The sequence below is a fragment of the Pecten maximus genome, chromosome 3, assembly GCF_902652985.1.
Source record: "Pecten maximus chromosome 3, xPecMax1.1, whole genome shotgun sequence".
Lineage (NCBI taxonomy): Eukaryota > Metazoa > Mollusca > Bivalvia > Pectinida > Pectinidae > Pecten > Pecten maximus.
The window spans coordinates 22,289,978-22,305,871 of NC_047017.1; the positions used below are offsets into that span (position 1 = coordinate 22,289,978).

At 38.4% G+C, this 15,894-nt stretch overlaps 1 protein-coding gene across 1 annotated transcript in view; it reads left to right on the plus strand.

The window, feature by feature from the left end:
- The first annotated feature begins 486 nt into the window (after window positions 1-486).
- The window catches only part of LOC117322654 (probable chitinase 10), a 34,550-nt gene continuing 19,142 nt past the window's right edge, over window positions 487-15,894 (plus strand). Inside the window, exons 1-8 of the mRNA XM_033877590.1 lie at window positions 487-616; window positions 7,513-7,684; window positions 8,475-8,733; window positions 9,111-9,235; window positions 11,471-11,600; window positions 12,361-12,546; window positions 12,849-12,962; window positions 13,832-14,057. Of these exons, the coding sequence (XP_033733481.1) occupies window positions 559-616; window positions 7,513-7,684; window positions 8,475-8,733; window positions 9,111-9,235; window positions 11,471-11,600; window positions 12,361-12,546; window positions 12,849-12,962; window positions 13,832-14,057 (1,270 nt within the window). The 5' untranslated portion in view covers window positions 487-558. The remainder of the gene's footprint in view (window positions 617-7,512; window positions 7,685-8,474; window positions 8,734-9,110; window positions 9,236-11,470; window positions 11,601-12,360; window positions 12,547-12,848; window positions 12,963-13,831; window positions 14,058-15,894) is intronic.

The window sequence follows — 15,894 nt, forward strand, 5'->3', positions numbered from 1 at the left end:
CATAAAATGTAATTGATATATTATAAGTTAGTCTTAGTTCACATTTGATATACAACAGGTTAGTCTTAATTAACATTTGATATACTATAAGTTAGTCTTAATTTAAATTTGATATACAATAGATTAATCTTAATTCACATTTGATATACCGCAGTTTAGTCTTAATTCACATTTGATATACCGCAGTTTAGTCTTAATTCACATTTGATATACTATAGGTTAGTTTTTATTCACATTTGATATACTATAGGTTAGGCTTTATTCACATTTGACGCTTTCGAGTTATAATGTCATCAAAATTCCCACAGGACAAACAATAGCGCCCACTATACTGGCCTCCCGATCTGTTACGGACACAAGTCCATAATTGATCAGCACTTAAAATTTCTGTAGCAATTAGATATGGAGACAATAATCAAATGCCCAAGGCATTTACATCCAAATGAGAAAGTCCTCGCCATGTAACAACTAAACGGGCTGTACATGTGATATTATGGCGGCCTGAAGACGTGCAAACAAAATATACATCTACAGCGAACCCGATCGTGTATTCTGGATATGGAGATGAAAATATACATATTAATTGCTGCTATTGTCTTATGTTCAGCATGCTACAGTAAGTATATTGTTTATAGTATTTACATATCTCTAACACTGCTTGTACGTTTCTTCGTAATATATTACCATTACAGGAAACAATCATTTACAATGTACGTCATTACATCAATATCACAGACTTAACAGGGAATATAACCCCTATTTAGCATTACGGACCGGGAATATTACCCGGCATACCACTACATACAGGGAATGTAACCCCGGTATACCGGTATGTACAGGGAATATTACCCCGGTATACCAGTATGTACAGGGAATATTACCCCGGCATACCAGTATGTACAGGGAATATTACCCCGGTATACCAGTATGTACAGGGAATATTAACCCTGTATACCAGTACATACAGGGAATATTACCCCGGTATACCAGTATGTACAGGGAATATTACCCCGGTATACCAGTATGTACAGGGAATATTACCCCGGTATACCAGTATGTACAGGGAATATTACCCCGGTATACCAGTATGTACAGGGAATATTACCCCGGCATACCAGTATGTACAGGGAATATTACCCCGGTATACCAGTATGTACAGGGAATATTAACCCTGTATACCAGTACATACAGGGAATATTACCCGGTATACCAGTACATACAGGGAATATTACCAGGTATACCAGTATGTACAGGGAATATTACCCCGGTATACCAGTATGTACAGGGAATATTACCCCGGTATACCAGTATGTACAGGGAATATTACCCCGGTATACCAGTATGTACAGGGAATATTAACCCTGTATACCAGTACATACAGGGAATATTACCCCGGTATACCAGTATGTACAGGGAATATTACCCCGATATACCTGTACATACAGGGAATATTACCCGGTATACCAGTACATACAGGGAATATTACCAGGTATACCTGTATGTACAGGGAATATTACCCGGTATACCAGTACATACAGGGAATATTACCCGGTATACCAGTACATACAGGGAATATTACAAGGTATACCAGTATGTACAGGGAATATTACCAGGTATACCTGTATGTACAGGGAATATTACCCCGGTATACCAGTATGTACAGGAAATATTACCCCGGCATACCAGTATGTACAGGGAATATTACCCCGGTATACCAGTATGTACAGGGAATATTACCCGGTATACCAGTACATATAGGGAATATTACCCCGGTATACCAGTATGTACAGGGAATATTACCCCGGTATACCAGTACATACAGGGAATATTACCCCGGCATACCAGTACGTACAGGGAATATTACCCTGGTATACCAGTATGTACAGGGAATATTACCCCGGCATACCAGTATGTACAGGGAATATTACCCCGGTATACCAGTATGTACAGGGAATATTACCCCGGCATACCAGTATGTACAGGGAATAATACCCCGGTATACCAGTATGTACAGGGAATATTACCCCGGTATACCAGTACATACAGGGAATATTACCCCGGCATACCAGTATGTTCAGGGAATATTACCCCGGTATACCAGTACAAACAGGGAATATTACCCCGGTATACCAGTACATACAGGGAATATTACCCCGGTATACCAGTATGTACAGGGAATATTACCCTGGTATACCAGTACATACAGGGAATATTACCCCGGTATACCTGTACATACAGGGAATATTACCCCGGCATACCAGTATGTACAGGGAATATTACCCCGGTATACCAGTATGTACAGGGAATATTACCCCGGTATACCAGTACATACAGGGAATATTACCCCGGTATACCAGTAGTACAGGGAATATTACCCCGGTATACCAGTATTTACAGGGAATATTACCCCGGCATACCAGTACATACAGGGAATATTACCCGGTATACCAGTATGTACAGGGAATATGACCCCGGTATACCAGTATGTACAGGGAATATTACCCCGGTATACCAGTATGTACTCAGAATATTACCCCGGTATACCAGTATGTACAGGGAATATTACCCCGGTATACCAGTATGTACAGGGAATATTACCCCGGTATACCAGTACATACAGGGAATATTACCCCGGTATACCAGTACATACAGGGAATATTACCCCAGTATACCAGTATGTACAGAGAATATTACCCCGATATACCAGTACATACAGGGAATATTACCCCGGTATACCAGTATGTACTCAGAATATTACCCCGGTATACCAGTATGTACAGGGAATATTACCCCGGTATACCAGTATGTACAGGGAATATTAACCCGGTATACCAGTACATACAGGGAATATTACCCCGGTATACCAGTACATACAGGGAATATTACCCCAGTATACCAGTATGTACAGAGAATATTACCCCGATATACCAGTACATACAGGGAATATTACCCCGGTATACCAGTACATACAGGGAATATTACCCCGGTATACCAGTACATACAGGGAATATTACCCCGGTATACCAGTATATACAGGGAATATGACCCCGGTATACCAGTATGTACAGGGAATATTACCCTGGTATACCAGTATATACAGGGAATATTACCCGGTATACTAGTACATACAGGGAATATTACCCCGGTATACCAGTATGTACAGGGAATATTACCCGGTATACCACTACATACAGGGAATATTACCCCGGCATACCAGTACATACAGGGAATATTACCCCGGTATACCAGTATGTACAGGGAATATTACCCCGGTATATCAGTATGTACAGGGAATATGACCCCGGTATACCAGTATGTACCGGGAATATTACCCCGGCATACCAGTATGTACAGGGAATATTACCCCGGTATACCAGTAGTATAAGGAATATTACCCGGTATACCAGTACGTGTATGGAATATTACCCGGTATACCAGTACATACAATTGATATCACCCGGTATACCAGTTCATACAGGGAATATTACCCCGGTATACCAGTACATACAGGGAATATTACCCGGTATACCAGTACATACAATTGATACAACCCGGCATACCAGTACATACAGGGAATATTACCCCATCATACTAGTACATACAGGAAGTATTACCCCGTCATACTAGTACGTACAGGAAGTATTACCCCGTCATACTAGTACGTACAGGAAGTATTACCCCGTCATACTAGTACGTACAAAAAGTATTAACCCGTCATACTTGTACGTACAAGAAATATTACTCCGTCATACTAGTACAAACAGGAAGTATTACCCCGTCATACTAGTACGTACAGGAAGTATTACCCCGTCACACTTGAACGTACAGGAAGTATTTCCCCGTCATACTAGTACATACAGGAAGTATTATCCCGTCATACTAGTACGTACAGGAAGTATTACCCCGTCATACTAGTATGTACAGGAAGTATTACCCCGTCATACTAGTACGTACATGAAGTATTACCCCGTCATACTAGTACGTACAGTAAGTATTACCCCGTCATACTAGTACGTACAAGAAATATTACTCCGTCATACTAGTACAAACAGGAAGTATTACCCCGTCATACTTGTACGTACAAGAAGTATTACCCCGTCATACTAGTACATACAGGAAGTATTACCCCGTCATACTTGTACGTACAAGAAGTATTACCCTGTCATACTTGTACATACAGGAAGTATTACCCCGTCATACTAGTACATACAGGAAGTATTATCGCGTCATACTTGTACGTACAAGAAGTATTACCCCGTCATACTTGTACATACAGGAAGTATTACCCCGTCATACTAGTACATACAGGAAGTATTATCCCGTCATACTTGTACGTACAGGAAGTATAACCCCGTCATACTAGTACGTACAGGAAGTATTACCCCGTCATACTAGTACGTACAGGAAGTATAACCCCGTCATACTAGTAGGTACAGGAAGTATAACCCCGTCATACTAGTACATACAGGAAGTATTACCCCGTCATACTTGTACGTACAGGAAGTATAACCCCGTCATACTATTACGTACAGGAAGTATTACCCCGTCATACTAGTACGTACAGGAAATGTTACCACATCATACTAGTACATACAGGAAGTATTACCCTGTCATACTAGTATGTACAAGAAGTATTACCCCGTCATACTAGTACATACAGGAAGTATTACCCCGTCATACTAGTACATACAGGAAGTATTACCCTGTCATACTAGTACGTACATGAAGTATTACCCCGTCATACTAGTACGTACAGTAAGTATTACCCCGTCATACTAGTACGTACAAGAAATATTACCCGGTCATACTAGTACAAACAGGAAGTATTACCCCGTCATACTTGTACGTACAAGAAGTATTACCCCGTCATACTTGTACGTACAAGAAGTATTACCCCGTCATACTTGTACATACAGGAAGTATAACCCCGTCATACTAGTACATACAGGAAGTATTACCCCGTCATACTAGTACGTACAGGAAATGTTACCACATCATACTAGTACATACAGGAAGTATTACCCTGTCATACTAGTACGTACAGGAAGTATTACCCCGTCATACTAGTACGTACAGGAAGTATTACCCTGTCATACTAGTACATACAGGAAGTATTACACCGTCATACTAGTACGTACAGGAAGTATTACCCCGTCATACTAGTACATACAGGAAGTATTACCCTGTCATACTAGTACATACAGGAAGTATTACCCCGTCATACTAGTACGTACAGGAAGTATTACCCCGTCATACTAGTACATACAGGAAGTATAACCCTGTCATACTAGTATGTACAAAAAGTATTACCCCGTCATACTAGTACATACAGGAAGTATTACCCCGTCATACTAGTACGTACAGGAAGTATAACCCCGTCATACTAGTACGTACAGGAAGTATTACCCCGTCATACTAGTACATACAGGAAGTATAACTCCGTCATACTAGTACGTACAGGAAGTATTACCCCGTCATACTAGTACATACAGGAAGTATTACCCCGTCGTACTAGTACATACAGGAAGTATTACCCCGTCGTACTAGTACATACAGGAAGTATTACCCCGTCGTACTAGTACGTACAGGAAGTATTACCCTGTCATACTAGTACATACAGGAAGTATTACACCGTCATACTAGTACGTACAGGAAGTATTACCCCGTCATACTAGTACATACAGGAAGTATTACCCTGTCATACTAGTACATACAGGAAGTATTACCCCGTCATACTAGTACGTACAGGAAGTATTACCCCGTCATACTAGTACATACAGGAAGTATAACCCTGTCATACTAGTATGTACAAAAAGTATTACCCCGTCATACTAGTACATACAGGAAGTATTACCCCGTCATACTAGTACGTACAGGAAGTATAACCCCGTCATACTAGTACGTACAGGAAGTATTACCCCGTCATACTAGTACATACAGGAAGTATAACTCCGTCATACTAGTACGTACAGGAAGTATTACCCCGTCATACTAGTACATACAGGAAGTATTACCCCGTCGTACTAGTACATACAGGAAGTATTACCCCGTCGTACTAGTACATACAGGAAGTATTACCCCGTCGTACTAGTACATACAGGAAGTATTACCCCGTCATACTTGTACGTACAGGAAGTATTACCTCGTCATACTCGTACGTACAGGAAGTATTACCCCTTCGTACTAGTACATACAGGAAGTATAACCCCGTCATACTAGTACGTACAGGAAGTATTACCCCGTCATACTAGTACATACAGGAAGTATTACCCCGTCATACTAGTATGTACAAGAAGTATTACCCCGTCATACTAGTACATACAGGAAGTATTACCCTGTCATACTAGTACATACAGGAAGTATTACCCCGTCATACTAGTACATACATGAAGTATTACCCCGTCATACTAGTACATACAGGAAGTATTACCCTGTCATACTAGTACATACAGGAAGTATTACCCCGTCATACTAGTACGTACAGGAAGTATTACCCCGTCATACTAGTACATACAGGAAGTATTACCCCTTCGTACTAGTACATACAGGAAGTATTACCCCGTCGTACTAGTACATACAGGAAGTATTACCCCGTCGTACTAGTACATACAGGAAGTATTACCCCGTCGTACTAGTACATACAGGAAGTATTACCCCGTCATACTTGTACGTACAGGAAGTATTACCTCGTCATACTCGTACGTACAGGAAGTATTACCCCTTCGTACTAGTACATACAGGAAGTATAACCCCGTCATACTAGTACGTACAGGAAGTATTACCCCGTCATACTAGTACATACAGGAAGTATTACCCTGTCATACTAGTATGTACAAGAAGTATTACCCCGTCATACTAGTACATACAGGAAGTATTACCCTGTCATACTAGTACATACAGGAAGTATTACCCCGTCATACTAGTACATACATGAAGTATTACCCCGTCATACTAGTACATACAGGAAGTATTACCCTGTCATACTAGTACATACAGGAAGTATTACCCCGTCATACTAGTACGTACAGGAAGTATTACCCCGTCATACTAGTACATACAGGAAGTATTACCCCTTCGTACTAGTACATACAGGAAGTATTACCCCGTCGTACTAGTACATACAGGAAGTATTACCCCGTCGTACTAGTACATACAGGAAGTATTACCCCGTCGTACTAGTACATACAGGAAGTATTACCCCGTCATACTAGTACGTACAGGAAGTATAACCCTGTCATACTAGTACATACAGGAAGTATTACCCCGTCGTACTAGTACATACAGGAAGTATTACCCATACAGGGGATATTACCACGATATATTAGCATTCTTATATACATGTACTTGTGTTGTCCATATTGATATGATCATTAGAATAGAGATGATAGGTTATGGTAATGTTTAATGTAATCTTTTTCATGGTAATGGAGTTGAACCCTTTGGAAGTGAAAGTCATGATGAATTCGTTGTAGACTATGGTATATTGACAGACCATGTTTTATTTATTTCCAGCGTTCGCGGAATATCGCCGTGTATGTTACTATACCAACTGGTCGCGCTACCGTCGTGGACTTGGTCAATACTTCCCTAACCATACCGATCCTCATTTGTGCACCCATCTTATTTTTTCCTTCGCCAAACTCGAGAAAAGTGAACTGGCTTTTTATGATGGTGACGAAAATCTGTGAGTTAAAAATTGTCCAACGTTTTCATATGGAATAAGCTTAGTTCTCAGAATAACCCAATTGCTCTGATTGATCGATATATCTGGCCTTTTGACTACTACAAAAATAACTAATGGAAATGGATAACTATTTTGATTGACATTTGAAGTTAAAATATACAGAATTGAGAGACATAATATGTTCCCTGAGACCCGAGGTCAAATTTCCCATTTGAAAAGATCCTGTCGAGGGAAAGCAAAGAAAGAAAGATTTTACTATAGCCTTTATCTTACATCACTTCATTGGTGGTTGTGGTTTCCCGAGGTTGGTCGTAATGTTGTAGCCATAATTGGTTTAATTATCATCATGTAACCAAAACTATAGCTTCATCAATCATTATTCCATTATTCAAGATGCTTATAATGTTTTAAGAATATGAAGTTGCATGCACTTAATTAATCCACTTAAAATTTTTATTTCTAGATATTTCGTCTAAGTCCTTGCAAGTTTACAGAATTTTATTTCATAGTTCATTAGTGAATCTATAGTTATCATACTTCATCTTATTTTAGCCCATTGAATTTTACGTGTACACGTGAATTTTATTTTACAGTTCTTTAGTACACCTATAAGTATCGAATTCCATCTCATTTTCGCCCGTTGAATTTTACGTATACACTTGAATTTTATTTTACAGTCCTTTAGTACATATATATGTATCATATTTCATCTCATTTTCACCCGTTGAATTTTACGTTATCAATTTAGGATTAAATTCAGATGCACTTGTTATCTTGATACTATTTCTAGGTACAAGGAAATAAACGACCTGAAAAAGGTCAACCCCAAACTGAAGACAATGCTTGCGGTCGGGGGATGGACCCAAGAAAGTATTGAGTGGTCCGCTACTGTGTCAAAAACAAATAAAATGAACAAGTTCATCGTGAAATCCATCCCGTTCTTACGTAAATATAGATTCGATGGCCTGGATCTGGACTGGGAATATCCAGCGCTACGTGCCGGGGCCAATGCTACAACCGACAAACATAATTTCGGAATCCTCTGTAAGGTATGACTGTATTTCCCATCCCCTTTAATAATGTAATGCTATTCTATGGCGTAAGAAAATGGCGTGTTGGTGTCCATCAACGTTCCTTAATTAAAGAAATCCCTTAAACTTAAAATTTCCCATCCTCTTCAATAATGTAATGCTATTCTATGGCAAATTTTAAGTTAAGGAATTTTCTTAAGTTAAGGAATATTGATAAAACTGTTGTCTGATAATTCTCAAAATTGCAAAGAATATATTATGTCATGGACAACCGTTATCGACAAAGTTTATCTACAGTGTAGATCAATTGGGTAACATGGTTCATTAAATAATGTTTTATAATAGATGTTGATTTCTGAGGTTGACGTTCAAATGTCGAGTATTTTTTTGTATAGAAACTACGCCTGGCATACGACAGAGAAGCTAGATTGACGAGAAAACCACGGCTGCTGCTCTCCGTGGCAGTAGGGGCGGCGAAAAAAATCATCGACGTCTCATATGAGGTCCCAACAATATCTAAGTAAGTCTGCAGTAAAAGGCGGAGGCTAGAGTGACGTGTACAGAGCCTCATAGAGTGACCCGTACAGAGCCTCATAGAGTGACACATTCAGAGCCTCATATAGTGACGTGTACAGAGCCTCATAAAGTGACATGTAGAGAGCCTCATAGGGTGACTTGTACAAGGCCTCATAGAGTGACGTGTACAGAACCTCATAGAGTGACATATACAGAACCTCATAGAGTGACATGTACAGAGCCTCATAGAGTGACATGTACAAGGCCTCATAGAGTGACATGTACCGAGCCTCATAGAGTGACACGTACAGAGCCTCATAGAGTGACGTGTACAGAGCCTCATAGAGTGACATGTACATAGCCTCATAGAGTGACGTGTACAGAGCCTCATAGAGTGACATGTACCGAGCCTCATAAAGTGACACGTACAGAGCCTCATAGAGTGACGTGTACAAGGCCTCATAGAGTGACATGTACAGAGCCTCACAGTCACATGTACAGAGCCTCATAGAGTGACATATACAGAGCCTCATAGAGTGACATATACAGAACCTCATAGAGTGACACGTACAGAGCCTCATAGAGTGACATGTACAGAGCCTCATAGAGTGACATGTACATAGCCTCATAGAGTGACGTGTACAGAGCCTCATATAATGACGTGTACAGAGCCTCACAGTCACATGTACAGAGCCTCATAGAGTGACATATACAGAGCCTCATAGAGTGACATGTACAGAACCTCATAGAGTGACGTGTACAGAGCCTCATAGAGTGACGTGTACAGAGCCTCATAGAGTGACGTGTACAGAGCCTCATAGAGTGACGTGTACAGAACCTCACAGAGTCACATGTACAGAGCCTCATAGAGTGACATGTACAGAGCCTCATAGAGTGACATGTACAGAGCCTCATATAATGACGTGTACAGAACCTCATAGAGTGACGTGTACAGAACCTCATAGAGTGACGTGTACAGAGCCTCATAGAGTGACGTGTACAGAGCCTCATAGAGTGACGTGTACAGAACCTCACAGAGTCACATGTACAGAGCCTCATAGAGTGACATGTACAGAGCCTCATAGAGTGACATGTACAGAGCCTCATAGAGTGACATGTACAGAGCCTCATAGAGTGACACGTACAGAACCTCACAGTCACATGTACAGAGCCTCATAGAGTGACGTGTACATAGCCTCATAGAGTGACATATACAGAGCCTCATAGAGTGACATGTACAGAGCCTCATAGAGTGACGTGTACAGAGCCTCATCGAGTGACGTGTACAGAGCCTCATATAGTGACATGTACAGAGTCTCATAGAGTGACATGTACAGAGCCTCATAGAGTGACGTGTACAGAACCTCATAGAGTGACGTGTACAGAGTCTCATAGAGTGACATGTACAGAACCTCATAGAGTGACGTGTACAGAGCCTCATAGAGTGACGTGTACAGAACATCATGGTGTGACGTGTACAGACCTCATAGAGTGACATGTACATAGACTCATAGAGTGACGTGTACAGAGCCTCATAGAGTGACGTGTACAGAGCCTCATAGAGTGACAAGTACAGAGCCTCATAGAGTGACATATACAGAGCCTCATAGAGTGACATATACAGAACCTCATAGAGTGACGTGTACAGAGTCTCATAGAGTGACAAGTACAAAGCCTCATAGAGTGACACGTACAGAGCCTCATAGAGTGACGTGTACAGAGCCTCATAGAGTGACGTGTACAGAACATCATGGTGTGACGTGTACAGACCTCATAGAGTGACATGTACAAAGCCATGTTGTCTGTGCGTGTCACTCTATAGCCACCGCCTTCGGCCCACGCTTACTGTATCTTATTGTATATTCTAGTTCTGTTTATATATCATGTGATTGCATTTGTATTCCCTGTGTCTTGATAAAGGGGCGGATTGACATTTTTCATTGTCCACACTGTTAGAATTACTTCTTTGCCCATATATAAACTAGAGTATATAGCATTTGTTTGTTGTTTCATTTATGACTAAAGATTGATATTTTTGATGTGTGGAGATTTTCATATCAGGGGAAAAGAAGAAAGCAAACAAAAAAACATCTCTCTGATACAAAGATCGAAAGTAGATTTCATTTCTATGTTTGTGCTATTACATCGACCTTCATTAATGTTTCACTTAAGTATAAACACAAAGCAGGTTCCTTTGATCAAATGATATAAACTAATTAAAACTATGTTTTATTATTAGGTACGTGGACTTCATCAACCTGATGAGCTATGACTTACACGGAAGCTGGCTTATGTACACCGGTCACCACTCATTGTTATTCGACAGAGGCTACAATAGCGAAAATGCAGAAGATGTTTATCTCGATATCGTACGTTTGTTAAAAACAAATTTTAAAGTAAATGTTGGCTTAGCGTGTATGTACTCGATACACAATGTACGTTTACGTGTATTCAATGCAAAATGTAGTTTTTCGTGGATTCAATGAACCATGCACATTTACGTGGATTCATTGAACCATATACGTTTACGTGGATGATTCAATGAACCATGTACGTTAACGTGGATTCAATGAACCTTGCACGTTAACGTGGATTCAGGTTGCGCTAAGAATTAAGTTCACCCAAGTAAATGTCGTTAGGTTCCTCTATCTCAAAACAACAAAAATAGTATTGCTAATGAAAATGACCACCACAGGGGACATTTAATGGGATAATAAAAAAACTTCAACAATTACATACCACTGAGTGAATCAAAAATAACTTTGAGAAAATGCTAAGCGGATGAAAAAAGTGACCGTGTGTAATTGTCTGAAGACTTTCTATCAAGAAATGACGCAAAGACTGAAGTGGCACTACTTTATGCATATGCGTTCCTTACAAAATCGACCAATCAATACAGCCTCGATTTATTATCTCTTTGTTTTCAAACATAGTAATGATTAAGGATCCTTTCTCCTTACTTTCCACAGATAAGCATGTACAGCGGAACAACACAATGCATATAAAAGACATGAAATCAAATCATTAGAGACGTTGCTTATATATGTTTTCAGTTTTCGTAAAGATAAATTAAACTAATAAATATGCAACATTTGACAGTAAAGGGGCTCGGATTTTATGTTGTCACAGGACTGGGCTGCTCGTTACTGGGTTCTGCTTGGTGCGCCAAAAGAACAGATAAACATAGGGCTCTCTTTCTACGGTCGGGGCTTTACACTGAAAGATCCCAAAGACAACGGATTTGGAGCGAAAACGAAGGGACCTAACCGGCCTGGTCCATTTACGAGAGAGTCTGGCTACGTTGCATACTATGAGGTATAAATACAAAAGTAGAATGAGGCATGCTAATTCTTTGTGAATTTTTCATATTTAGATAGGTGGTGTGTGTATGATATTATGAATTAAGGTTACGCCGTACAAAATATTAATAGAGCATTTATGTGGTTTAATTTAGTGAACATTTGAACTGTCGAATTAAAAAAAAAAGAAGCAAAATCTTCTCACCATTGCAATTGTTACACTGAAATCGCATATTTTAGATAATCATTTGGAATATTAGGCACATGCCATAACCGTATTTAAAACTGCCCGTTTATGACGTTAGCATGTATGTTAAGGTTTGTATGCTGCTATCCCGAGGAGGACAGGCATACCGGGAGGCAGGCGAACCCTACTACGTCAATGGTAACCAATGGATCGGCTACGATGATGAAGAGAGTATAGCAAACAAGGTTAGTACACAAACTCTTCGTTATCTTCTAGTGTTGGCGAGGTTTAACGAAGGTCCACGTTTAGATATACTGGATATTACACATGACTCTATATTGTACTTCTAAAACAATAGGGAATATCGCTCACTATGATATTATGATCTCGAAGGATAAGCGCCTTGACTTGACGTGTAAATCTAGGTCACGTTCTCAAAATAAGAATCAGTGTTGAAAATACTAAAACAATAGATAAGACATTAACTAATTAACAATTGATGAATGTTAACTATAGTTTTATGTGATTCTTGTATAAAGAGTTAACAAAATGAATGACTATTTCGACATCAGGTTATGGTTTATAGGTAAGGAATGTAAATAAATAGTAATATAATTTATATATGTATATATTTTCTTATACTGACATTTTTGTTTAACATATTTACTGTAAGCGCATTTTAGTTCCTGGCAGTTATTACTATTCATTGATATCTTTAACTGGCCATCAGCCCCTCATTTTTTTGTTAAAATTGCTCCACTTAATGTTTATACTACATTATCACTCCTAGTTTGAAACTTAAGAATCAAACATATCCTAGATACCAAAATCATAAAGGTCAATATATTTTATGATTTTAATATTCTAGAGACAGAGAGCCAGGCTAAAGCCTCCTGTGTAATTCTTGTAACATATTAACTGATACATTTCTTTGTTTTCACTCTCATGTCCGATTCATGAGAGGCACTCATCATTTCAGTTTATTGTTTTGCAACCATTTCATGAAATGTATCCAATGGTTGTTTCTCATATAAAAATGTGTCATACCTGGATTATTGATCCAACTCTGCATTGCATATGTGAAATATAACCACTGTTTCTCCCTGTTAAACAGGTTGCCTGGTTGATCAGTGAGGGTTTTGGTGGTGCTATGATGTGGGCGCTTCCCTTAGACGACTTCAACATGGAATGCCCACGGTCAAATAGAAAGTTTCCACTAGCAAATCGAGTGAAAGACGATCTTTTGGCTGCGGAATCGGTAGTAACCGCGACTACTGTTGCTGCTGCTGTTTCTTCCACATCCACGGAGGATCAGTGGTCTATTCTTAAAGATATCGTGTGACGACATACCCCATATGTATATATGTAATCAATGTGTACCAGAAATGCGTTTTTATACAATGTAGCATAGCCCAATAAAACAAATGTACACAATATTTTGCTTTTATTTGTAATCCAACGAAAATCAAATCAACATGGAGAGGTTTACTTTATAGTTGCTGACATTAAAATTTTCTAAATGATCTCATATTATCTGCGTTAAGTAATGATTTTGTGAATGAAACTGTGATTATAAAGTAACAAGAGCCTATATAATGAAGGTATAGAAAATGAAAACTGCAGAACTTTGAAAATAAAGCGTATATAGTGAAACAAATGATTCCTTTCATTATATGTTCAATTTGTCTTAATTCCGCATTTATCTTTTTAACTTTAATGATTTTATGACGAAAAACTAGGTCATTGTGCTTATGTTAAATACCAATGTCAAACCCCCCTGCGTGTGTTACTCTCTCATACCATGAGAACTTCGACTAAGGTATAGCAGGAGAAGTCATGTAGGCGGTAACTTCAACTAACTAACAATTCGACATGAACTGTAAACTGGATCCATGTCGACATTTATAGAACAATATAATGTTATCGTGGATAAAATTTCAAATTTTCACAATACACGAACATCTATTGATAAAACATGCAACGTAAATGTATTCTCTAATATTCATGGTCGCCTCTGTATTGTGAGATGTCATTAAAATGGGGTCAATTCAATTCAATTCAACTTTATTCCAGGGGCCTTACAGCCCAAAGGTTTACATAGTTAATTGACATTAATGAACATGTAATAAACATAATTTCACATTTGGAGAGTGATCGATCGCGACGTAAACACAATTTTAAATATATGTTCTTATTAAATATATGTTCTTATTAATTATTCAAGTATTCTTTGAGTCAAAGTATTACACAAATATTGTGAAAGACACCGATATGTATACTTTGCATATAGATAGATATTTATGTGTACAGTCTGCAGTACTTGTTGTTCCGACTGGAATAAACATTACATCAATACATCTCAATAGAAATGAAATATACTATTTGAAACGAACACAACAAGTATTTACTTATAATGCTTCTGACCTTCGTTTAAATAATAATAAATTTTCCAAGATTACTTAACTCTTTGACATTTTTCACACTCATGAGTTGAATAAGTTTAAAAACGCTAGGTCTACGATAATAGTATTGTTTCAAATATTTAGTACGTAAGTCTATGTAAAAAGAACATTTTAAAATAAAATGGAACTCATCCTCAATATCAATATTATTGCATAATGTACATCTCCTATTTTCTCTCGTTACATTCCTGTATCTTCCACTCTCTATATATAGCTGATGTGATGATAATCTAATTTTTGATATGCACTTCTTGTATCGATAGGTTTCCTTAGATAAAATTGCAAGCCAAAATTGTCTATCAAATGTTGATATAAATAACCTTTTGGAGAATTTCGAATATTACATAGCAGTTCTTGAATATGAATTTCTTGGAATTTGCTTTCGATTAATTTGTAAGTAATTTTACTATCAAGAGTGCTGTTCCATAAATACCCTAATCCTAGTTTATCTAGTTCTAGTTTAATATTCACTATCAACTCATCATTATTTAGTAACCTGTGTTCATAGCATGCTCTCAACACACAGTTATCAGTATCTTTAATTTTAGTCCAGTATTTCAAAATTTTCAATTTTCTAACTATATACATAGGTAATCTGCCTAATTCAAAATAAACTAAATCGTGACTAGTACTTTTCGAAACACCTAGACTTTTTTTTACAAAACAGTGAGTGTACTTTTTCAACCTCGGTAGCTTTGTGAAAACCCTACACTTC